Genomic DNA, 26,585 nt, shown 5'->3' with positions numbered 1-26,585 from the left:
AGATTAACTTAATGGACAGTTTATCACTGAGTTGTAGCTTTTGGAAGGGCAGGAAGGAAAGAAAAGGACGGAAAATTTGTAAGGGAAGGAAAAAATTGCTCCCACAGGTTACCAGACAGTGGGCACCTGCCCAACCCATGCAGGCTGGCACAGGCAGGACCATGGCTCTGCTGACCCCATGTGAGCTTGGCAGATGTCAGGAGAGCTTTTTGGGAGCTGCAGGAATGCCGATAGTAGTGTCCTTATTTGGGGGAGGAGGAGTGCTCTTGTTAGTTGTATTATTTTGTGACTCCCTGTTTTGGTAGCCATAAGTCATTAGTTGGTTTTAATTTTCCTCTCCCTCCCCCCCCCCCCCCCCCTTGAAACTGAAATAAGGACTGTAAGGACTGAAAGGGAAGAATTTTCCTTCTTTTTTTTCCTCTATTTTTTTTTTTTTTTTTTGGCTAATCTGAGGCACACTGCCACATCTGAAGCCACTTGGCTTATTATGGATTTCATGGAAACTGATTCCCTGAAAGTGTTTCCATATGTGTGTTCCCAATATATCCCATCCTTTTCTAAATGGGAGTACAAACTCGCACACGAGCTGGAAATGGCTTCAGGATGTGACAGAGAAGTCATATGACTGGAGTGGCACTGTGTGTGGCCCTCTCTGAAAGACACGGTGTCCTGTGTGCTGGCTCCTATCCTACAGTAGATCCAGTTTCAAATATCTTCCTTCACGGCTTCTTAAAAACTCTTAATCAAGAAGCAGCAAGGAATCCTCAGTCCTCGGGAGAGATGTCCATTAGTCGAATAAGATGCAAAAGGAAAATTTGGATGGGGAGGGAAAAGGAGGGGTTTAAAGGGTGAAATAACAGAGCAATGCCAAGAGCTTCCCCCCCTTCCCTGTCCCTGCAAAACATAGTTCCTTTGTGTCTGCTTGAGGATCAGATGGTATTTCTGAGTTAGTAGCATGCAGTGGAAAAGTACAATTCATGACAACATTGGAAACAAATATTTATACTGGACAGTTAAAGGCACATTTTTCTGAAAAGAAGAAAAAAAATAAAAAGAAGGAATAAAGTAGCCTGTGAGCCATGATGTATATTATCTTCCCATTCACTGGATTTACTCAGGATTCCTGTCCCGCTGCTCTCCATCGCCGTGCCTGCTCCACAGCCCTGTGGTTTCACCCCCTTGCTGTATACAACACTCTGAGGTTGCTCTCCAAGAAAAGCCTCAAGTGCTCCTGCTGATGCCTTTCGGCTGGCGAAAAGCGGTGACTGAAATTCAGGCAGGAGAAGCTGGGGAAGAGTGAGCGTAGAGCGCTGCGCTCTCATGTGCTGCGTGTTTGTGCCACGCGGTGCTGCAGAGCTCCTGGACTTATTTCCAGGAAACTTTATTTACTCTTTGGTTCCAGTGCAGCCCGTAGATGGCCTGAGACTTTAAACAAGCAGGGGGCTTTAGATACACTGCCAGTTCCTTTGCACCCAAATCACCCGTGACAGCTCCAGACTGGAGTCACTGAGATGAGATAGCAAAGGCTGAGAAGTTCAGAGGCTCCCCATCACACCAGGTCAACAGGCATCCACAGGTCATAACCACCAACCCAGAATCTATTTCTGTAATGTGACCATTTGTCCCCCTCCTGTGGTTCTCATTAGGAAGGTTTATAAATCATGTATAAGTGAGGCAACATCTATAAATGAGATGGTGGTGGCTGAAGCTTCCACAGTTTCATTTCTGCCCCCAACAGTCTATATAAGAGGGGTTGGTTGTTACATTTTTCTACCTATTAATGTTCCTTAAATTTTAGATGAGCTATCTCTGGGAGTGCTGAGAGCAGCCACCTGTGTTTCAGTGCTTAATGTCACCCAGCAAGACCTCAGTGCCTTAAGGAAAGCAACTTCATCCAGCAGAAAAGTGCTATTGAGGGAGCAGGACAGGTAATGACAGAGCCCCGGCTGAAGAAATGCAGAGAAACTCAGTTTTTGGTGTTAAGCAATATAACATCTCTGTTTGAGAAACGCTCTCCTTTATTTGCACGAGTGGTACTTTAATGGCCACTACTAACTATGTTATTTATGGGGTGTTTCTCCCAGCAAAGGGCTTAGGTGCAGCACCATAAATTCAATGAAAACATCTATCTGCAAATTAATCTGTGGTATTTTAGGTGCCAAAGACCTGTTACCTAAATACCAGGAGGCACCGGTGTGCAGTTTACTGTGTGAACAGGGATACTGAGGGACTGTGAGAAGGGATGCACTGGAATTAGGGTCTTGCCTGCTGTGTGTGAGGCTCTGAAAGGGTTAAAGTGTTCCTTCCTCCCTCTGACTTTTGTGAGGCTGCTGTGCTTAATAATGTTGCAGTTTAAATGGTCCCAACTAGGCCTTGAAGTTAACACCTTGTTGAGGTGAAGAAAAGAGGAGGGGGGGCAGTTCACACCTTTTCTGCTGCTATTGTTTGCCAGGAGAACTTTCTGGGGTGACCTGGAGGGGGGGAGGAAATTGAGAAAAAAAAATAATGTCAAATGCCTTTTTACTTTCTTTTCTCCTGAACTAAAGGGAGGGAAAAGAGCATTTAAAAACATATCATTTCCTATGATAAATGGTTCAAAAAATCCAGATGACACGGGCTCCTCCGGAAAGCAAACCAGGGAGGGAGAAGCCCGGTGCATCATTTCTGTGGTGCTGCATGGGCCTTGCCCTCCCAGCACGTCGACACTCGCTGCTGGATGTGTGGGAGGAATGTCCCTGAGCTCCTGCATGAAGCTGAGCACCAGTGTAGGTTTGTGAGATCAGGACCTAACAGCTACAGCAAGGAGAAGATACAGGAGGAAGTATCCCTGTGTCTTCTGTAGGATCCCTGTAGGATCCCTGGGAATTGCAGTCCCAAGCTCCATTTTTCCAGAGGGAAGGTGGTACAGCAGCTTTGGAGAGACAGAGGCTTGCCTGGAAGAAAGCAGGAAGATGATGCTGTGTGTGATTCAATAAACACTTATTAGCAGAGTTTGTCTGCTAATAAGTGTTAGTCTTGTTCCCTTATAACAGGCAACAAGAATTTAACAAAAAGTAACACTGTCCCCCTGATAAAGAAGGATGCTGGGAGAAAATCCAAAGAGATCCAGATGGAAAATAATCACTCCCCCATTAAAACACACTGCAAAGAATCCTTCAGACTGGCAAAACCAGGAGCTCAGAAATTAGAAAATCGCAGTACTTACATTGCCTGTGCAACTTTAAATCAGTCTCGTTCTGCTTATGCATTATATTACAAATTTTAATTACAGGATCACATGATACTTTTCCCACGGGATTCCTGTCTCATTCAGTGCACAGGATGGACAGTGCTAACTTAATGAGCAGCTCTTCAATATTTTGTTTGCTTCTTGTTCTTTGCATTTCCTCAGGCCTTGCTTATTGCAGAGCATTAAGTGCTGTTCTGAAGAAGGAATCCTTAATTTCTTGCTTGGCTTTGCTCTAATATTTCTGCCATAGCATTTGTATACAGTTCACTGCAGTGCAATATTCCCAAGAAAAAAAAGAACCCTCTTTAGAAAGAGAAATGAGACTTAAGGTCTCGTGTCATTCAGTGCACCCTCTGTGTGTCACCTAAGCACAATTTCAGTTCTGTCTGTGTCCTTGAGTTCAGACCTGTGATCCCCTTGGCTTCAGCTGCAGCTGGGAATGCTTAGCACACGTGCAAATCAGAAGCCAACATCTTAGCTGCACACAGAAAATGAGGGAAGTGAAAATGGGATTTGGAGACATTTCAACTGAGTCATGTAGGAGCCATGTGGCAGAAACATATAAAATCCAGTTAACTCAGGAAATAATTGGGTCTCTCTGACTTTGTTCACTTCACCCCTTCTGATTTCTTGGAGCAGTGGATCTAGGGAATATATAGACAATGGTCTTCTCTTATCTTCAGCTCAGATGCATCTCCAGAGGTGGCCAGCTTGGGCAGGTTAATGAGAAAGGAATAGCATCTTGTGTAGCTGAATGCTTTGTCATAGTGCATTTGGAGAAGTAACTTGAATGCTGGTGTTTCCAAAGTTTCTCACTCTTCACATGGTAACCTTAATAATATCTCTTTGTTTGCCTCTGGTTATGTTTATAGTTTCTCAGATTTCTAAAAAAAAACCAAACCCCAAGTAACCCCACCTTCCCAAATTTTACTTTGCAATGTTATAGGAACACCCACATGGTCTCCTTTCACTCAGGGTCTGCCATCCCAAAGAATGGAGCCATCGATGGACTGATCCTTTTTGGGCTGGCATGGGGACAGGTGGCAATGTCCCTGTGTTTCAGCAATGTTTGCAGAAAAAATGCTAGGACTTGTGACTCCTGGATTTCATTCCAGTCTCTAGACAAGTGTCTTTGTAGGGGCACAGAATTTTCTGCCCATTTTTAGTCAGAGTGCTTATGATTTGTTCATATTTGGCTGGATTTTCATGACAACATCTCTCACACAAAAGCCACTCCTATTCCAAAGTTCAAGTCCTTACTTCAAAGCATGGAACTGGTACAGCTTTTCAAAGGAAGGCTCCTCAGAGTTTAAGATTGGTAAAACAATGTATTTTTCCCAGCAGAAGAGTTTCAGCTGAAATTTTAAAAACAAATAAATGCATAAATCAAAATTTAGCCTGAGACAGACGCCCAGCATGGACAATTTCAACCAGAACATTTAAAGTTTGGCAAAGCTGTAAGAGACTGAAATCGTCTCATCATGTGAAGTGTGTGGCATGTTTCATCCAAGGCGATATTATCAGCTGTAAGTAATCCAGACTGTGCTTATAATTCAGAGACGTAGATGTTGGGAAGGAGAAAACTATTTTAATAGGTCAATTAGTACAATGTCCCAGCCTGAATTGAACTGTTGAACAAAACCCCACAAAACCTAGTTTCAACTTCAGCCAATGTCTTAACACTGAAGTTCCCTGAAACACAAGGGAATCATTTAGCTACTGGTAAATAAATTTAACTATATGTTGCTGAATTTCCTCAAGACAGACTGTTCAGTGAATACAGCATTACTCTGGTTTCATGCATCGAAAGATTCTGCATTGACTTGATGGGCTAGAAATTTCCCTATGAAACGTGAAATAACTCAAGGGGACTTTTTTTCTTGTTAGTGACCATTTATAGCATTAAATAACAAAACAAATTGTAATATTTTTAAGTTATAAAAATATCCTGCAAGTCTTTAAAGTAGATGTCAGCTGGCTGTACCTACAAGGAGTTAATCTGTCCTCAGTACATTATGATCTTTAATAATTGGGAATGATTGACCAAAGTGCTGTAAACCTGACAGAAATTTGTTGCCTGATTTTCTGCAAACCACAAGCGCAGCTTATTAATTGAGACCTGAGCATTAATTGGCATTAGCTTGCATCTGTAAACTGCAAAAGAAAAATGACCTTGGCAAACATGCAGCTGTGAATGGTGGAGCTGCAAAGCTGCAACAGGTAAAATTGGGTTTTAAGCGCAAACACAAAACAGTTTGAGCTGGCTGCTGGCAAATGCCCAGGTCTAGGGTTTTTAATGAGGCTTCTGCATCAAAATAAGTGAAGCCACATGGAATTTTAATTGTTCTTATTCTAAATATGAAACACACTGGAGCAGTATTCTTGAATCTGGGATGTTAGCATATATATTGGCATATTAACATGACCACTTTTCTGTTCTAAACATTTAGCTCTCAGAAAACTGGAGTGCCAGGCTATGTTAGGAAGGAATCAGCCTGGAAGATTTAAAAATAGTTTAACCTGGACTCATTCAGATGTAAAATGTTTAGTTTTTTTTTTTCAAAAATACACCTTTTTCTATTTTTTTTTTTTTGTTATTGTTAAGCCCAGTCAGCTGATGAGACTGTTTAGGAGAAGATCAGTTGCTGTGCTCTTCGATTTGTCCCTCTTTCTGGTGGCACAAAATAAAGTCTATTTTCTTCATACAAGAGTTGTTTTGCAATGTGGTGCCCATGATGTAGAGCAGAGGGTCTGTGCTTCACCCATTTAGTGCAAGCTATCACGAGAGTGGGAATTCACAGATGCAAATGGTTTTCTTGATCTGACAAAGGAAAAATTAGCATAGAATTTTAATCCTCCTGGGGAGAGGAATAAATAAATTATTATAATATTATAGTTATTATATTATGAATTATATACTTGCACTGTCATGTTACTATCTTGCTGATCCACGTCACTGTGCACAGCTAGATTTACAAAGATGGGTGCCATACCCAGTAGAACTACTTCTCTTCCCAGCCCAGCAAAGAGCTTAACATGTATAAATGAATAGGAATCTGGGGTTTCCAAGTTCAAACCAAAATCAACCTTAACATAAGGAGGTAGCACAGAGAAAAGAGGAGGAGGAGAGTGAAAATGCATCAGCAAGATGGAACAGCAGTTAGGATGGCAAGAAGCTGAGGTTTAGAGCTGACTTTTTAGTAAGTTTGCCTTAGAAATGAGACTTTAAAACAGAGAACTCTTTCTGATCTTTAAAAATGATTTTACATAATGGAGATACAATAAGGCTGGGAACAAATCGCAGCCCTGTGCAGGGAAATATGGAGACAGCAAAAGACACTTGGGCAAAAGGGGAGTTGGAGAAGTGAGTATGCAGGAGCTGTGCAGACACAGCCATGAGTGAGATAAGACAGGGTTATGGTTGTTTGGCCTCTGGGTAAATACGATTGTGCTTTACAAGCAACAGTAAAAACAAACAAGTGTGGATTTACTAGGGTACATAAGGAGGTCTGCAGCCCCACATTTGAAATGCCTAGGTGTGGTGTGCACATTCCCAGTCATTCCACACAGACATAATCTCTTGGCAGCACCATGCAGATAATATTTGGATCTAGCTCTGAAAGGGAGGTTGCCTTTTAATGTGTAAAACTGTGTGGTGACCTTTGTATTAAGAAAAAAAAGAGTATTGGTTGCAAAGAAACCAAAAATACCAATGCTCTTCTACACCCTTAGACTCATACCAATTCCACCTTTGATTGTAAAAGCCTTGTTTAGCTTCTATCAGGGTAAACCAAGAGCAACTCTGTTCATGCTGGGAGAATTGCAATTACAATAAATAAAAATAAAAAAAAAAAAAAAAAAAAGAAAGAAAAGAAAAGAGAATAAGCAGTAGCAGATTGAAACTCAGTATTTTGAGCAGCTGGGGAAATTATGTTCTAACCTTATATTTCCAGATACGTATCAGACCTGTTCACAATATAAAGGATAGTGTTCCAAAATTACAGCTTTGAATCTGGGTGGTATTGCCTCTGGCTATTGTTTGCAGTTGGGAACGAAAGAAGTTGCATCAAGTAGTAAAGTGTTTGCTGTAAAGGTACAAGTTATATTACATTCCAGGGAGCTGTGGTTGGAGGGGTTGATGATGGAGACAGACCCATTCACCCACAGGTCACTGATCAGCCCCAGATAAAGATAATAGTTATCACATTGTCATCAGAGTTTGGAATGGGCTTTTACTGCCCACTTATAGTTCTGTGCTTAATATTGTTAGAGATAGAGGATTATAATCCCCAGGTTTCAGGCTGATTTGGAGGCTTGGCTGGCTGTGGGCCAGGTCCTCCAGCCTGAACCCAAACTGTGCCTGAGCTTTGCCCCACTGCTGCTTTTAGATATCACTGTAGGCATGGGTTCACTGAGCTGGGAGAACAGGCCAGAATAGTGATCTAAATTCTAAAATGTGCCACACAGGGTGGCAGAGGCTATGGGGTCTGTTGCTTACAGCAGAGTGGACCAGGAACAGAAGGGCTGGAAAGACCTTTCTTTTACAAAGCAATGTCAGTCTACAAGGAAAATCATTGCTTCATCTTAAACTGAGGATACACAGAACATTTCACTGTTTAGCACATCAGTTTGGCATCTAGAAGATGCCATGTTTTCCTTTTAGTTAAGTCAGCTTCAGCAGACTGACAAAGAGGTGAGTGAACCCTTGGATCTGGAGGGCTCTAAAGCTGTAGGAATGTCAGCAGGAAGTGCAGGAAGGGTCCATTTGATTTCATAATTTTCCCCCTTTATTTACACCCTGCTCTTTTCAGCTCTCTATAAATGTATGTGTCTGCTGCATACTGGCCATTGCATTTGCCTCCTCCTGCTCTGTACTTCCTCATTAGGCTTTCCCTCTTTCCCCCTGTCCTTTTCCCACACCCTCTTTGTTTTCCACTCTTCTGGCTCTCAGTACGAGCTTTCACCATCTTTGTCTTCTGCTCCTGTCCATCCCACAATCTCCTAAGCACATCACCAAGCTAACGTTTGCTTTCCAGTTCTGCTCCAAAGCTTTGGGTGTTTGATGTGGGATTAGAAATTAGGCAAAATGAGTTTACCCATCCCTGTTTTGCGTTAGACTCCAATTCACAGTGTTACCATCCAGACGTTCACAGTAGTCATAAACTGTGTGGTCTTTTTTTTTTCAACCAGACTGCAGAGACTACATACGAAAACAAATTTTTTTTCAATGGCAAAAAAGAGTGTTGGGCTTGTAATTTTCCATCAACTTCTCTGAAGAGTAAAATCTGCATTTTTTCTATCAGCTTAATGGCCTTGTCCATCCTTCGGATGCAGCAAACTGATTTTTAGCCAAGGGAAGCAGCTGAGTGGATTCTCACCTAAATAAATTGATTTAAGGCAAGAAGTGGGTCTTAGTCACCCCCAGTGTAACTCTCCTGGTGTCAGTGGTGCAGTTAACTTGGCATTGCCAGCTCTTGTAGCTTTACTACAAGTTGCAAAGTGATTTCTGCTTTTCTGGAAATCCCAGCTCCTGACAGCCTGTGCTGAGGTGGGAATCTCAGCTTTCGTGTGCAACCAGACCTGAGTTTCTCAAGAGGTTCGAGCAAAAAAACAGAGACACATGACCCTCAAAACTCTGAAACCAGAGGCAAATCAACTCCAAGTCCACCTTTCTTTTTTGGCTCTTTTTTAATCTCTAGATTTTAGAAAATTTTTGTCCCCTTTCTTTTTTGGCTCTTTTTCAATCTCTTGATTTTTTTTTTTCTTCAACCTGACTCATGACCTTTGAGCACTTCAGGTTGGCAATGCTGTTCCCTCCATTGGCATCAGTGGAGTTAGACCAGGGATGAGTTTGGCCCAGCACTTCCAGAAGACAGATGTATGACTCTGTTCCTTGCAATGTGTTGCTTGATATGATCTGCTGTTCTCTTGGGGGCCAAAAGAAGTGGGTTATCTTAGAAAAATAAAATTCTATCATCACGTGATACAAAAAATGGTATTTACAGAATTGTTTTCCCCCATCTTTTGTTATAATTTTTTAGGTGCTTCAGAGCTGGGCCCATTTTCAGATCCCAGGCAGTTCACAAGCATTTCATCCCTCACTGAGAGCCGCTTCTCCAACCCACGAATGCACTATCCAGCCACCTTTACCTATACACCGCCAGTCACCTCAGGCATGTCACTGGGTATGTCCGCAACCACTCACTACCACACCTACCTACCACCACCCTACCCCGGCTCTTCCCAAAACCAAAGTGGACCTTTCCAGACCAGCAGCACTCCATATCTCTACTATGGCACTTCGTCAGGATCATACCAGTTCCCCATGGTGCCGGGAGGGGACCGCTCCCCTTCCAGGATGCTCCCGCCGTGCACCACCACGTCCAACGGCAGCACACTGCTAAACCCTAACTTGCCCACCCAGAGTGACGGGGTGGAGGCGGATGGCAGCCACAGCAGCTCCCCAACCGTCTTGAATTCTAGTGGCAGGATGGATGAGTCCGTTTGGAGGCCGTACTGAGATTTCTTCTGTAGCCGGCCCGACCTCCGCAAGCCAAAAAAAAAAAAAAAAATCCACCAAACCACCAAACGGTCGACTAACTACGAAGTGCCTGTTTTTTGTTTATTTTTTTTTAAAAAACAGATTTTACCAATATGTGCAACTGTGTAGATGGGATGATAATGGCCATAAATAACACAAGAGTTACCAACATACCACAACCCATGTTTCAGATTATGTGAATCAAAGCACATATTTTCTTTTTTTTTCCCCCCTTGAAAGCATTTTACCTTGTTTTATATTTAAAATGTACTTTCTACACACACACACACACACACACACACACACAAAATCACCCCCTCCTTTTTTTTTTCTTTTTTTTTTTTGAATTTTTCCTTCTAATTTTTTTCCCCTAGAGTTTTGTAATAACTAGTGAGTACTTTTGCCAACAAGGAGAGAATGGACTCCCCGGCTATCAGGAGAAGCATGGTGATGCAAGGCAAAGGCTGCATTCCCTTTTATTGTAATAGAAAACCAAAACTAACCATGAACTCCAGATACAGTTGCAATCATACAATGTATGGGACCCTCTCCACACCTGTAGTGCAATTCACCTGGTTTGTATTGGTGCACATAAAAAGGAAAGCAAAGAGCAAGTTGCTTCCATTTTGCTATGATCCATTCAGACGAAAACAGCTGTCCCAAAAAACTCTGTCCGAGCCTTGCTGCGGATAACGGTTGGAATTTCTGTGTTCATTGCTTTCTTGGTTTGTTTTTGGGTACTTAAAGAGAATGAGTTTTCAAGTTAGGTGAGCCAACCCCGGGGTTTCCTTTTTGCTTTTGTATCTGTTCATTTTGCCTTCGATTAGCCAAAAACCAAAAATAATAACCAAAACCTTGAAAAACAAAAACCAAAATGTTATTACTTATGCAAAATATGAAAATGGCAATATATATTACTAGAGCCAAAATGGTATACATAGTATTTGTGTTCGGCTATGTTCTTTTTTATTTTTTTTTTTAAATTATAAATGTGTAAAATTTGAGGTTGTTTGCTAACATGAATCATCATTTAAGTTTAAAAGAATATTTATAATTATTTAATGACATTTGGACCCTTTAAACGTTTCTTAATGTAATGATATATTGACTTCGGTCTCTAAAAGTGCTTTTTGTTTTGTTTAGTTTTTTTTTTTATTACATTTCTGCAATAGTGTAAACCTCAGACCTTTACCCAACTCTGAAAAGCAGTTCCAGTGTGAACCAGTTTACAATGTGACTTAAAAACAACAAACCCAACCTAAATGCATCCACATCAAATGATTTGGGATGCAGGATCTTTTTATATAACTTATGAAGGAAATATTGTGTTTAAAATATTTTTATTAGCTGTCTGGTTGCCTTCAACACAGTCTTGCCTTTTAATCAGTAGTTGTGGAGACACTGGAAAAATGGTAGGAAGGATGAAATATTTTCCACCCTTCCCCTAATTTCTTCTTCTCCAAGGATTTTTTCTCAGAACTTCAAAATTTGAAAAGATTCATATTTAAAATGGTCTATTTTGACAGCAAAATTTGGATTTCGACAGGGTTGGTTTTTTTTTCCCAAAGAAAAATCAAAACCGTTTCAAAGCTCGTATTTTGCAAATGATGAATTGTTGAATATCTCAGAAGTGGGATTAAGGGAGAAATGGTGAAACATTTTCCCCTCCCCTTGCAATTTCAGCCCACTCGGTGGAATTAAAAGTTTTCAAACTTGAGACAGAAACTGCCTGGTAGCGAGTCACCACCCGTTAGCATTAAATGCGGGAGCCGTGCAGATGCTGTGGTGGCTCCGAAGCTCATGTGGCTGTTGCCGTGTTAGAGGGACAAGCACGAGGGCAGCAATACTCACCTCTGCCCACACAGAAGACACAAACTCACCCTCAAAGCCACCCTGGGGCTACCAGGGGTGGTACAAGCAGCACCCAAACCCCAACCTGTCTGTGGCCAAGCTACCCCGCAGAGAAGCCCCAGTTTTGCCCAGCCCAGGGCTGCCATGGCATGCAGGGAGGTGGCATGGCATTGGCTGGACGTGGTGGGAGCTGAGTCATCCTCCCCACGCTCTCCCCAGGCAGGTGTTAAGCCTGGCTTAGTGGGATGTTCAGCACGTGCCAGTGGGCTTGGCCAAAGCTCCCTCCTTCCACTGCCTCAGTCACCGCTGCCCACAGCCTCCTCCAAGCTGTTCCTTGGGTGATCTTTGGCTACCTCCAAAGTATGGCAGCAAATCAACATTGGGCACAGCCACACAGAGCCGGACACCACCACCACTGCTCATTAGCAGCGAAGCTGTTAACGAGCTGCCCTTAGCATGGTACAGCCCTCCAATCTGCGTGATGACGTGCTCTTAAAAATAATAAATTAATAAAGTCTTTGCCTTCTAAAGGTTGTATACCAAGTATGCTTAAAGTATAAGTAAGACACTTTGTTTTTCTTCTAATACTTAGTTTTCCTTCAAAGATGGAAGCTGTAATTGATTCTATTTATTGTTGGTTTGTGGTAGCTTGAAGCATACCACTGTCCATTTATTTGTAACTGTAAAGTAACGTTTGTTAGTCTCAGCAGCACTTAAAAAACCAGTGTCTGGTTACACATTTCAGTTTTGTTTTTTGTTTAGTAAGCAAGAGAAAAAGAGATGTACTGCCAGTGCAAGCTGTTTCCTATTTAATAAAAGGTACTATATTTGTACATTATTTGTTATTGCTGAGAAGGGCTTTTTAAGGTTTACTGTATGCATATTAAGTAATTTTTAGGGTGCTTTTGTGTCGAAATGTTGTTAAGAGTGGCTGCAGGCAGCAACCCAGATTTTCTTTTTTTTTTCCTTAAGACTTTGTTGTAAAATTCAAGCACTTGGTTTTTGTTTCTGGATAAATCCAGCACAGACCAGACTTTTGTTTTGCCCAATACCAACAGGACTCTGTTTGTGTCCCCGCGGTTTTTCAACTGGACCTTTAGGGACAAACGTTGAAAACGTTTTCTCCACCCAGTCAAGGCACGCATGCCTGATCAAGTAGATCAGTGCCCTAGTCTGACCTGGCTCTGCCTGCTTGAGATAGGAAGGAAAGGATTTTCTAAGTACCTGTGGACAGAGGAGGAGCACCAGCCCCTTGACTTTCAGTAGATCCCCAAGCTCCTGAACCCTCCTGGTGCCTTTAGAAAATATGTCCCAGTACATCAGGCTGGTCGTGGAGGGAGTTGTACAGGCTGAGGCAGAGATGTTCATCAGAGCTTTCAGAAAATGCTTTCAAGTTCACTTGGAAATGCTCTTGAATCAGATTTTCAGACCCAACCGGTGCTATGTAGTGAATCATATCAATTTATCTGAGCTTTTGTGAGGTGCTTGGCATTGGAGAACAGAGTTTTCTCAAAGGTACGACAGCCCTTCCCCTCGGGCAGTGGCAATCTTTGGCACCGGTCATAGACTTAAAGAAAAAAAATTGCCTTTTTTTTACCTTCCAGCTTCTTATCCTACCAAAGACTTACAGCACAACAGGCACAATGTCCCTTTTGCTGAAAGAAGGATTAAATCCTCCTCTCCCTCCTTCTGAGGGTAACCAGATTGGGTGCAGTGGGTTGGGACAGAAGAGTAAAGGAAATTATTTATCCAACAGCATCATTCACGTGGCATTTATCATTTCCTTTAAAAGCCCAGCTGCTGTGTCTTTCTTAGCTTTGAACCTTTGTTGCCAGCAGTCCCCTAAGCAAAGATTTACCAGTTTCCACAGGTACCATCTGGAGTGGGGAGAATTTTTGCACTTTCACCCTAAGCAAAGCAAGGCTCAGTCCCACACTGGGCTGCAGCAGCAGCAGCAAGCCATGAGCAAAAGCAATAATTAAACCTGGATCAGCCATGAGCTCAAAGAAGTCCCATTCTCTTCCCCCCTGAATTTCTTGTTGTTTTTAAATAGAATGCATTTCAGTTTAACATTTTCTGAGAACTTTTTTAGATGTTTGTTTACTTCCATGTTTACAGATAACTCTTTGCTTTTTTTTAAATGCAGTACTTTTAAGTATATCAGCCAAAACCATACTTTTACAGTAACTTTAGGTAATATGAGTGACATTCCAATTTTTTTTTGTTGTTAAATATGCTTTACCAATCTTGAATTTCCGCTGGAACAAAATATTTGTAGCATTTTGTGTAAATACAAGCTTTAATTTTTTATTTTTTCAAATGCTGTCACCCAAGATTTGCTTTTCATGCACATATTGTACAAACACTCTGCTTTATGCCACAGACAATGATTGTGGATCAGTTTACTTCAACTTCAAAGGGACTATTTGTATTGTATGTTGCAACTGTAAATTGAATTGTTTGGCATTTTCTCATGATTGTAATATTAATTTGAAGTTTTAATTTCATTTTCAATAAAATGGCTTTTTTTTTTGTTAACGTTCTTCTACGCTTCTTTTTCTTCCTTGTCTCTTCTTGGCACCAGGCACAGTAAAGCAAGCACATGGTAGGACATGGGACCAGGCCGTCTGTGGCTGACCCATCAACTTCTGCAGCATTTCAGTTTTCAACTAAATTTACAAAGCAAGTTTCCAGGCCCTTGGGTGGTGAAAGAGACCTTCTAAACCTGATCTCAAATGTTGCTTCTTTTCCTGAGCCTGCAAATTATTGAAAGTTGTGTTTCTTAGAGGAGTGCAAACTGCTCTTGTTCATCTTAGTAGGCCACTAACTCTGGAACTGAACAACTGGCATTACCCAGGACATTCCCAGGGAAAACTGGGATAGATTTCTAAAATGGGAGGGAGTGATTTGGATTTGTGATGCTTTTCCATGATGGGGGTTGAGCTATCACCACCACCTCTTCCTGGTCAGACCTGAGGAATGCAGTCCCAGATAATCTTGTGATTTGCATAGCCTGAGGCAAGAATAGTTTTCAAGCAGCAGAAGATGTATGGACTGGGAGGGGACTGAGGGAGGAGGCTATTTTTCCTCCAGCTTAGTGTCAGGTGTAGGAGGAGATGCAGCTCATAAAGGTGAGGTTAAGTTCACCCAAGGCTGTCTGCAGGAGGAGAGGACAGGAGCTGTGTGCAAGCTTGTGCCTGGTTTCATAGTAAATTCTTATCCTTTTTAGATATCTCTTGAGTCTGCAGAAGAGAAATAGTAGCACAGAGAGATGTGAGGTTCTGTTCCTTTAGAGAAACCTTTTACTCTGAAGTTTAAATGTCACTGATACAGATTTTGGGAGCTCTTGCTGGCTTTACCATGGACCTACACATTTCTTGTGTGGTGGTTAAAGCTTTAGGGCTGTTTCATTCCAGCTCATAATCCAAGTCCTGACTGTAGGGAAGCTTGATCCAAGAGTAAGGGACCAAGCAAACCAACCAATGTTCTGTGGTGTAATTACTATGGAAATTGTTTTGTGGGGGACACATGCTACAAGTATTAGTGCTAAGGCTTTCTGCTGCCCTCTGGCACACAAAATAACCCATCTCAGCTACCCACTGCCCAGAGAGACCCTCATTACAGTCTTGCTTTCATGGTCACTTAATCCAGTTTCTCATCAATGGAAATAAAAAAATTTCTCCGTTTTGTATGGTGAAGTGCTGGAACAGGTGCCATGGGAGTTTGTGGCACTTCTGTTCCTGGAGATTTACAGGGCCCAACTAGTAAAGCATGGAACAACCTGGTCTGACCTCCAGGCTGAGGCGGCTTGAGCAGGAGGTTGATCTGGAGACCTCCCACGATCCTTTCCAAATTATCCCATGGGCCTGTGAGGCAGGCTGGGAGCTGCCTGCTACAAGTTGTTGTCTGAGATAAAAACTGCTTGTGTGACTGTCTGGAGAACACATATTCAGCTTAATGAAATCTGAGCAAAGAGGTTGGACAAGATTAAACTCAAACATAGGCAGGTTACTGAGGAGTTACAGTGATCTCTCTTTTCATAGAATCATAGAATGGTTTGGGTTGAAAGAGACCTTAAAGATCAGCTTTTGTTGGTTTCTGCAAATTTCTCTGGGATATTTACAGCAGATATGGTCAGCACAAGGTCTGATAGGGCAGAACCATCCCTCCAATCCAGTACAGTAGCTCCCACTGAGCTTCCCCGTGCTAGGGATGTTGGTTTTGATTTTTGGATTTGTTTACCCTGCAGCTTAAGAAGGCAACTCTTTTGCCTTAGAAAAGAAATCAACCACTTTTGAGGCAAGTTACCACCACTGGTGAACATGGAGGACAGCCTTGTGCAGAGACACGTGGAGTGGTGGGGGCAGATAAGACTCAAATTTCTTTAGGAGACATGAGTTAGAGACATTTCCTGCAAGGGGTGGAGACTGTTTTCCCCATCTTTCAGTGTCAATAAATAGCATCTTGGGTTTGGGTTGTGAGGGTTGAACATCATCTCTGAATTGCTGGAGTCTGGCCTTGCTGGTTCCACGCAGTCCGAGACTGCCTCTCCCTGCTGGCCTCAGTTTTAACGTTTTAATTTCCTGTGGCTGTGAGCAAAACTGGAAGGGCTCACAGCAGCCACAGGCCTAAATCAGCCTTTTTTCTGCCTAAAACAAGATCTTGGGAGAGGTGGGGGTGAGAAGAAGCAGGGTCTGACTTTATGGTTCAGCACCAAACCCTGTTCTGACACCAAATAAAACATTCATCAAGCTGTTTATTGGTGAAAAGAAGGAAATAACCTCAGTTATATATCCAAGGATTGACATGAACTGCCTAGTTACCTTCTGCATCATTGGGAGGAAATGTATGGATATTTTGGGGTGAAAGCACTCCCCTGGCTAACCTCTCACAGATGACCAGTGTTCTGCAGCATGTGGGGGGTCACACTAGAACATGTATTGGGTAGGGGTGCAGTGAGGGTGTCCAGCTCAGACACTCACCACTTGGATAAATGCTTGCAGAGGATGCCCCAAGAGCATTATTCGCTAGAAACATTTGCTGTATGGGTTAAAAATTATAAACAAATCTGTTAGAAATGCATAATCCTTGGACAGGTGATGAGGACAACTCTGACATGAAATTATGGGAGCAGGTTGAGCATTTCTTCTTAACATCTTGAAGAAGAGTTTTAGCACAAGCTTAAAGTGAAAAAATTAAATATTTAGCTTGGTCCTTCTGTGATTATCTTTTCTTTTTAGATCTACTGGTGCAATGTCAGTCTGGGATGTGTGGAGATGTTCCCATGAGGAATCTTTGTGATACTTGTATGACTTTGGAGGGGTAAATCTCAGCATTTACTCCTCTGGGAATAGGAAACTGTTGGTGCCAGTAACAGATAAAACCACGAGATAGAAAGAGAGCAAATCCCAATCTTCCAAAAGCTTCTGGTGATCTGATGCAGTACAAACAAATAACTTGGGATGTACAACATAATTTAAAATTAAGTTCTCAGGCCTGCCCTGCTACTCCTGTGCACACTTATTATATATGTTACTTAATGTACATGCAACCTGCATTTCGAATGTTGACTGTGTTACTTAAATAACAAGCAGACTTGAATTTTCCTACTCCAGTTGTGTGAGAGTTTTAAAAATCCCATAAGTATATTTGTAAGAACTTCTAAATATGAGACAAATTAGTTTTACTTCTGTAGCTGAGAAATTTCAGCATCATCTGTGATTCTCCAGACAGCTTAGGTCTCCTCTTTTAATGCCTCAATTACCCTAAATACAGATCAGGGATTTTGTTATTTCCCTACTGTGACAGGGTGTCTTATGGGCTCCATGTTTACAAAGATCTTTGAACTTTGGTTGTTACTGTTGTTGTTGTTGTTTAGCTTTTTTACTACAAATCCAGTGTTTGGTCTCACACCATTGGATAGTGTCCTTTGAAGCAGCACAATTCTAAACCACATGTTTAGAAAGAAAATGACCCAGTTTCCAGACTGCTGATCTGGTCAAATAACAATGTGGAGCTAAGGCCAAGTTGTGCTGCTTCAACAGATTTACTCAGGATTTGTGGTGGGGCAGGAAGAAAAGCAGAGATCTCTGCAGTCCGCGGAGGCAGCCCTTGGCCGCTCCCCCCGGCAGCTCACTCGGGATGAGCAGCTGGATCTTGTGGGATGTCCCAACACTTAGAGAAAAGCAAACAGCCCATGTTAATGTTGATACACTGCAGCAGCTTGCCAGTGATTAATGTTTGCCACGAGGCCAAATTCAGATGGTGATTACGCCAGGAGAGGTCAGCTGATGTCCCTCTAATAATAGTCCCGCGGTTTTGGACGCAGCATATTCCTGCCCGTAAGTGTGGGTGTGATCAATGAAGGGTCACTGGAGTGCTGATTGAGTGAAGTGAAGGAGTCTCCTTTGCTCTCCTGGCTCAAGGGAGGCTCAATGCAAGACCACAGACACCAGATCCTCTCAGCAGGGCTGTGCCCAGCAAGGTTTGCTGTCTTCTAAGCATGGAGATAAAGACAAGGCTTCAGCGGAGCATTCTATCCCCAAGCTTCTCCTGATGTCCACCTCCAACCTTCCTAAGTGAAGCTGGTGACTTTTTCACTGGCCTCTGCATTAGGGCTTGGTTTGTCCCTGCCTCTGACTTTGGGCACACAAGGTGCAATAAGGGTTTAAAACCTTGTTTTAAAGCACATCTATAGGGCTCCAGGGCTTAATGACCTCTCCTTTCCCCTCTGCTATATTCACAGAATCACAGAATGGTTTGTGTTGGAAGAGGCCTTAAAGATCATCTTTCTCCACAGCAAAGAATCTGTTCCCAATATCTCGTCTAACCCCTCCCTCTGGCAGTGGGAAGCCACTCCCCCATGTCCTGTCATTCCCTGCCCTTGTCCAAAGTCCGTCTCCACCTCTTGGAACCCCTTTAGATACTGGAAGGTGTTGTCATGATTCCTCCAGACTGTGATTTTAGGGCACTATTAAATATAAAATCAAAGCCTAAACACTAAGACAGCTTCTCAACCCCCCACAGCTTGTTTACTTTTTGTTTTCCAAAGTCCTTGGTAGCTGAAAATGATGCTGCTACATCCAAACACTCTGAGACAGCTTCTTCCAAGAAAACACAATTTTTATCCTTGCTCCAGGATGTGTGAGGCTGGTTGGCAAACGTGAGGAAATAGGAAGAACAGGCCTCAGCAGAAGGGATAAAAAACCTAAGTAATCCAGACAGATCTAAGGAAACCTGGATGCAAAGGCTCTTTGTCCATTTATTACCAGTAGCGGTGTTCTCCTAAAAGAGCAGGATGCTCTCATCTTTTAATAATAGCCAAGCCAGATGCTAAAGTCTCTTCTGCAAGTACTGTAAAAGTGAGGAAAACAGCTGATTTCTGTTAAGATGAGCACATCAGGAGAATGAGCCAAAAAAAGTATGAGAAATCTCCAGAGGTCTGTCTTTGCAATGCCACTTGGCAGCTGGATCTTAGAGTCAGGACTGAAAATCCAGCCTGTGCTTCTGTCCCTTCACTGGTCGGTCACTCCGTGTGGAGAAGGAATTCCTGCACTGTCTGGGGATTTGGATCAGTGCTGGCAGGGATCTCACCCTCTGTTTTACAGAGCTGCAAAATTCACAGCTTTTGGGGAGCTGTAGAAAATACCAATTCAACAAGGAATTTGCTTGACTTGCTCCTTGCCATAGAAAATGGTTCCATGCTGAGTAGGGGCCAGTGGCTTAAAATGGCATTTTTGTTCCATCTTTTTTTGTACTTTCCCCTCTGCCCTGTTTTTGTTCTCAGTATTTTTTATTTGTCTGGAAGACATTAATTCAAAGTACTTGATAAAGACAGGATTGGGGTTTCATAAGTTATTGTATTGAGCATTAAGGAAGATGCCTGTGCCTCTCTTCACACTGCCCCTTCAATCCCTTTTCCATATGTTCTGCGCAGGATCTTGAAATCATAGTAAAATCACTCATGTTTGTAATGTGCTTATAGGTATTGGATTGAAAGTGTTAGAGAAAAGCAGAGTTCATGGTGACATGATATTTTGTATTTCTATAATGGGGCAATGCCCAAGAAAATGAATTAACTGTGTATCATTGCCACACATTTTTCTCAGATGCTGAGTGGCAGTTCTCACAAACAGTTCCTAGAAACCAGAAAAAAAACCTATTGTGAAATGATGGGAAAAACTCATTCAGTGTTTAGGATTGCTGCCTAATGACTGCAGATAAAATTGTTTATGAAGACTTGTGCAACCCTTTCCCTTGCCAACAAGGGTAGGTTTGGTACGTGCTATTTCAAACCTCCCTGTCTCTGCCTGACCAAAAGGATCCCCCCAATTTTTATTTTCATAAGTTTACAACTAGGAACTTATTTTGATTGTTCCATTTTACAGGGCACAGTGACTTTTCTTTTTTCTGTGCACTGCTTTTGTTTATAAAGGATGTTTTTCTGGGGATGGTCATGTAAAGAGTAGAATTTTATTGTGGCCATCTGCAGTGCATGAGCTCCTCCATGCCAGAAAATACCAACAGATAATGTGCTGATGTTCTGCAGCATTACCTGATTATTGTGGAGTTACAGAGCCAGGTGTGAGTGGCACAGAGGGACAGACCTAGTGCCCACCCTTTGTCAGCAGCACCTGGTGAAGGATGGAAAGAGGATCCTCCACTCATGGCTGAGGGCATGTTCTCCTGCTCAGAGACACCTGCCTGTACCAGCTCTCACCATCTGGAGAAAATTTAAAATAGAGAGAGATAATTTGGGTCACCTGCAGTGTGACAACCAAGAGACAGGAAACACAAACCACTGGTATTTGAACTGACCATGGTGTGCAGGAGGTGACACCTCCCCAGGGCTGCTCAGGCGAGGTCACTGGGGACTTGCATCTGTCCATTGCTGTGGGGCTGAGGGGTGCAACCCTGGTGAAGATGGACAAATGAATGCACACCATAAACAAAAGTTATCTCAGATGCAAATCACCATGTCTCTGTCTGCTCTTGGGTGCCCTGACCCCAGGGGAGCACTGACTTTGATCCTCATTCATGGAGAAAGTGTCCTAGACTTCAAGATAGACCAGAACCCACAAAAATGTGAAATAGATTATAGAGAGTAGTGTAGGTGTATCACTTGATGAGAAATTTAGGTTTTGAGATTTTTAGTATGTTGTGGAAGGAAGCAAGATGGAGGGCACAGGGTGTCATCCTGGGTTTCTTCTTCATGCTTCTTCTTCCTTCTTCTCCATGGGTTTGGGTGGCATTTTGTAATTGGGCAGAAAAGTCCTCATTGCAGGCTCTGTGGGATCAGTTATTGGGTTAAAAGGGAAAATAATCCAGGTGTCAGTTCTTAAATGGATAATTTAGTCTTAAAAGACCTTGTAACAAGAGATTGTTGGCCATTTTGTGCCTTCTAATGAAAAGTTGCCCAACTCACAGTAGTGAGACTGTTTTACTGATAAGAAATAATAAACACTTGAGCCCCGACATGAAATACCATCTCAAGTGCCTTCAATCCAGACCCAGAAAAACTGACGACTGGTACCTCACAACTGTGCTCAGATCCTGGCTTTACATTGGAAACCTCCCCCTCTTCCAGCTCCCCAAGCAGGAATTGAATGTGTAGGGTCAGTGTGCAGATCTTACATTTATCTCTGTCAAAAAGCAGAGCTAAAACTGGAACCAGTTTGCACTTTGAGGAAGTGTAGATTTGCTGAAGTCACTGCCAGATGTAATGTCTCTATTGGCCCTTTGGCATTTCAGTTACTGACCTGTTAAAGTATTAATCATAAACCCACAGGAGCTGCATGAAGGGATCCATCCCTTCTCTAGGTGGCCTCATCACTGGTACATGCAGGGCTTCTCCCATCCCACTGCATCCTTTCAGCCCCACAATGGGGTTGTGGACCAAAATCAGGGAAAACTGTAGCAGCCTGGCTGGCATCCCTTGGTCCTGGCAACATGTGAAAAGGTGCACCCAACAGAGACATTTGCAAAGGTTTGGTGCTAAAGATGAGAATGACCACAGACCTCAGGCCTTGCAAATGAAGTGTCAAAGTCATTTCTCCTGTGCTTCTTTGCCACAACAACTGTAAATAAGAAAACAAACCTCAGAGACGGAAGATTTGAAGTTCAGAAACACATCCACACCCATGTGCAATATGAGAAAGGGGGTAACTAAATTTGCAGCTGTCTCCCAGAATGAGAGGGAGTTCACTTCTGAGAATGATTCCGTAACTCACTCTCTTCTCAAGGGTCCAGAAGAGATGGGTACTTAATAAAATCTGTGTCAGGCTTTAGATTGGCCCTGGTGAAAGTATGGGATATGAATGTGAATACGAAAATGATTTTTCCTCTGTATTTGCCACCTTGTTGAGTCAATATTATTCAATGGGAAATAGTATTGGAAATGGGTAAAAGTATGCATGGAACAAGGGAGTTGATCTTGCTATGAATCCTGTAGCTCCTGGCTTATTTAGTTGCTTTTTTATAGCTTAAAATGGAGTAACTGTTTTTCTTCCAAGGGTTTTTGGCTGCTTTACAGTTGTTGTTAAGAAATCAGTATTTCTTCATAAAAATATGCACTCATTTGTTAATATTTGTGATGAGGAAAATTTCAAGGAATTGAAAGGATGTGATGCCATTTTTTCAGAAAGGTCCAGTACCTTGTCAGTAAACACATTTCTCCTTAGCAGCTCAATACCAATCCGAATTAAAGGGAAAAGGAGGGTTGCAGTTTGAGAATTTTTTTCTGCTACAGCTGCTGTAGTTGTGCTCTCTACTTTGCTCTCTTTGTGTTCATAGTAGAGGTTTAAAAAACATTATCAGGACATACAAAGGAATGATTTGCTTCAGGTAATAAATGGTAGAATTTAATCCTGCTGGTTTTCCTTTTGTAGCCATTAAAGCCATCTGAATATTTGAGGCAAAGGTAGAATGGGAAGCAGAGCTTTGAATACCATGGCTTGTGACTTCTCACCTGATGACTCCTCATAGCTCCTAGTGAGCTAAGGTCTAGGGACAATGGTTAAGTCAGTCCCAAAGCAGGAACTTAATGCCTAAATTGTCATTAAAAGGCTTCACAGACTACGCAAGAAGTGTTACACAGAATTAATTCAGTAGTTGAAGCTGGATAGGGATACCCCCCCACCATGCAGATGAGCAAGAGAAAACAGTTCAGCCAAAGATGTTCTCAAAGGTCATCTCCCTAAGTCAGGAGCTAATTCCCTGAGATTTAAAGATTAGGGCCAATAGTTTATTGAGAGGATTTTTTCTGTTTGTTTTTTTTTTTTTTTTATTCCTGATATATATATATATTTATGCATTGTTGTTGTATTACATGATATTCAAATATTTAAAAGGGGAACATAAGAAAATTCCAGCTTCCTTGCTGGATGAAACACTCTAAAATGCTCCTTTTGGCTTTGGGGATCTTTGCTTTCTTTGCATGTGAGTGGATCAGCACCTTGTACCTGGCTGTGTTTGTGGAGCTGTGTGTGTGAGCCAGGGCAAATTGGCCCTCCCAAGGAAAGCAGATGAGAGAATGCCAGTGAAAAGATGGGACTTGCCTCTTGTTTGGCATGGGAAGACCCATTCTCTGTGCAGAAAGGATTTCTGTTTTGGAAAACCAAGAATTTTGGTCTCTGGGTTTGAAAGTCATCTGGATAATAAAGTGGCAATGATGACAGTTTTTATTTTTTTTTAGTCTTTGTTGCTCACTGGGCTGCTCCTGTGTGCAGAGCCCCAGCTAGACCATACTCCCTGGCCCCAAAATTGTGTGTGTGATTGGACTGAAGGTTTTCATATAGTTTTCAAGTCTTCAGAAGATGGGGAAAGACTTCTCCTTCAGTCAGTGCTTTGGTCATCCAAGCTGCAACAGATCCCACTGCCTCTCTGTAACTCCAGTGCTGGTGCTGGAGATAATCCACTGGATCTAAGTGAGATAAAGCAGTATCTTTGCTTTTCCACACAGCTGGAAAAAATGACAAGTTCTTGGCCAAGTAATTTTTTAAGACTATAAATAAATAATAAAAGAAAACAACTTGGAGAAACTAGGAAAAATTGCTCTAAGTTTCCTGTAATCTTATAAATTATCTGAGACAGTAGAACAGAGAGACACCTTGCAGTGGAAGAGATGAGGGAGAAGATTAAGTGCCATAAAAACAATTTCTATTGCATCCATAATGATTGCTTTCTAGTACAGTTAATATTTTCAGTTCTCAAATTCCTCTTGTATCGGTCTTCTTGTAAAGACATAACTGGTGCATTGATCATTACTGATAAGTGGTTGTTTTTTGTTTTTGTTTTTTTTCCTGGAGTGAAGGAAATGGTACATGGGCTCTTGCTCAAGGCAGAAAAGCATCCAGGGAAAATGAGATGTCCCAGGCTTTGAAAGATATGAATGGGTGTGATGTGTTATTGTACTGATGTTGTGCAGCCAGCACCTCTCAGCTGCACCTGAATAAAGTTTTGCCACCCTCTGGTTTGGGCTTAGCCATGAGAAAGCTGGGAGATGTTGCTTTTCATATTTAACGCAAAGGAAACAACCCCTGTTTTCTTGACACTTTGGCCCCCTGTTTTCTTATCAGCCATCACCATGGTGTTGCGAATAAGCTGAAGAGTGCAGAGGAAAAGGGTTGAACCACATGAATCTAGTTTCATTATTTGCATTTATTTTTTTCTGATTTTGTCTGGGCTGCCACATCTTGATTGCAGTGTGCCCAGGTGGCCAAAAAGGCCAATGGCCCCTGGCTTGTACCAGCAATAGTGTGGCAGCAGGCCCAGGGCAGGGATTGTCCTTCTGCCTCATGAGGACACTGGTGAGGCCACACATCAAATCCTGAGTTCAGTTTTGTGCCCTTCATGTAATAAAGACATTGAGGGGTTGGACTGTGTCCGGAGAAGGGCAATGGAGCTGGAGAAGACTCTGCAGCTCAAGTCCAGGAAGTTGGAGGTGTTTAGTCTAGAGAAAAGGAGCCTCAGGATGGATTTTTTTGCTCTTTATAAGTCCTGAAAGCAGATTGTAACCAGGTGGGGCTTGGTCTTTTCTCCTGAATTACAAGGGTCAGGATGAGAGGAAATGGCTTCAAATTGTGGCGGGGGAGGTTTAGATTGGATATTGGGAAAAATGTATCCATTGAAAACATAGCCAAGCATTGCAACAGGCTAGTCCTGGAAGTGGAAGGGTCACCATCCCTGGAGAGATTTAAAAGATGTGTAGATGTGGTGCTGAAGGACATGGTTTAGTGATGAGTTAGCAGAACTGAGCTAATTATTGGACTCAGTGATCTTGGAGACCTCTTCCAACCTTAATGCTTCCATGGTTCTGTCATCCTGTGTCTGCTTGGTTTGACTCATGTAGGAGCAACTCCTCCGAGCAGCCACTGCTGCTTGGAGCTGTTCCATGGATAAGGAGGCTCTGTGAACATGAATCCTGGGGCAGACAAAGTGAGTGATACTGCAAGTGTCTTTCTTTCAGTTTAAGGATTTTCCTAGGGCATTTCTGGGGGCATTTAACTTTAATTTTCAGCCTTCTTTTGAATGGGACAGAGCTACTGGGATTGGGCGGTGTGTGGACACAAGGGCAACGTTTGTCTGTAGTTTTCAGTCACATGGTCAGTGAGTGAAGCACAGTAATTTCAGAACTCCCAAATGACTGAATACATTTCAAGATGATGTCTCCATGGATAGCAGAGATGTTTCTGTCCAAGCTTTGGTTCGGGTGGAACCTTTATTGTGTAGCAAAGAGAACAACCAAGACATGCTGCACTACAGTCCCTTCTTAATACTTCTAAAAATGTTCTTGTGTAGAAAACTAAGAGTTTGTGAAGAGGCTTTGATCTCACAAACACTGAAATTCTGCAACTCAAACAGTGACTGTTGGCAAATGTGACAAAAAATGCATTTGCTGAAAACCCAGTGAAAGAGGTTTCAAGCTGAAGTGTTTGGCCTCACCTTCGGGGCTTGGCCTTCATGGCCTGTTGGTGATGTGGTGTCAGTCACTGACCTGCAGTGACACAATCAAGTGCCTGAGCCCTCTGAGTCTGCAGAGCAAAGGATGAAATGTTTATCATATTTGACCTAGATTTGGTCCTGATTTTTAAAGGCAGTCTTGTTGCTCTGTGAATAAACTCAGGATGTTGAACATAAACATCTAAAAAATAGAAGGATGAGTCTTCTCACTCAAGCCCTAGAAACCAGAAAAGGAGAAAGTTGAGATTTTAAAAGAAAAGTCACAGCAGTGTGGAAGCAAGATAGGAAGATGCTCCATTTAAAACAATTTAGGTTCCCACTTTCCATATCCTTGGGAATGTGATACTCCTGGACCAGCAGCAGCCACATGGTCAATCCACGAACACCCTGCCCTGCTCCTGGGGTTATGCCTCAGATCTTCTGCAGGCCAGAGCTAAAATTGGATGCATACATGAGCCTGAGCCCTCTTAGCGAGGCAGCCACTGTAGAAACCAGAGACTTCAGCCTCTTCCAGGAACCCTGAGCGAGGGGTGTTTTCACAGAAAAGGTTGAGTTCTCTTTTTCCATCCACGAAAAACAACTGACAGCAATGTATGCTTGGCTATTTTCTCAAGGGTTTTGCTGTAGCCCAGACTTCTAGATAGGAAAATAATATAGAGTGAGAGCAGATCTTTCCTCCTGGATCTGCTACTTGTTTGTAGACGGTTTTTCCTTATCAGGATGGTCTGTCTTGGTGTTTGTACACTTTGGGCTTATTTTGGCCTGTCCTTTGCACTTTTGACATCTACCTGGACCCTCACCCTGGTGCACTGACCTCCTCTTTCAGAGCTCCTTTGCCTTAGCAAAGTTGAGCTTGTGTAAATCTGATTTTCCCCTTCCAGCTGAGAAAATGGGAGCATTCACACCTGATGCTGGGTGGCAGAAAGGAGAGTTAGAGTTATAAAGCCTGGAAGAAAATTAAGTGGAAAGACAGTAGATGTACCAACAGTGATGTGCCCTTGGAAA

At 42.5% G+C, this 26,585-nt stretch overlaps 1 protein-coding gene across 6 annotated transcripts in view; it reads left to right on the top strand.

The window, feature by feature from the left end:
• The window catches only part of RUNX2 (RUNX family transcription factor 2), a 159,016-nt gene that overhangs the window by 80,812 nt on the left and 51,619 nt on the right, over positions 1-26,585 (top strand). For 2 of the 6 annotated variants that reach the window (XM_071447246.1, XM_071447225.1), the window contains one exon: positions 9,271-14,164. The exons of the other annotated variants lie outside the window; for them this stretch is intronic. In XM_071447246.1, the coding sequence (XP_071303347.1) occupies positions 9,271-9,749 (479 nt within the window). In that variant the 3' untranslated portion in view covers positions 9,750-14,164. Of the gene's footprint in view, positions 1-9,270; positions 14,165-26,585 lie in introns of those variants that run through there. 6 annotated transcript variants of the gene reach the window in all.

This window comes from Agelaius tricolor, unplaced genomic scaffold, assembly GCF_023055355.1.
Source record: "Agelaius tricolor isolate 1412-34295 unplaced genomic scaffold, bAgeTri1.0.p SCAF_1, whole genome shotgun sequence".
In the NCBI taxonomy this organism is placed as follows: domain Eukaryota; kingdom Metazoa; phylum Chordata; class Aves; order Passeriformes; family Icteridae; genus Agelaius; species Agelaius tricolor.
Note: the sequence above shows the minus strand (reverse complement) of the source record. Positions and strands in the feature narration are given on the sequence as shown.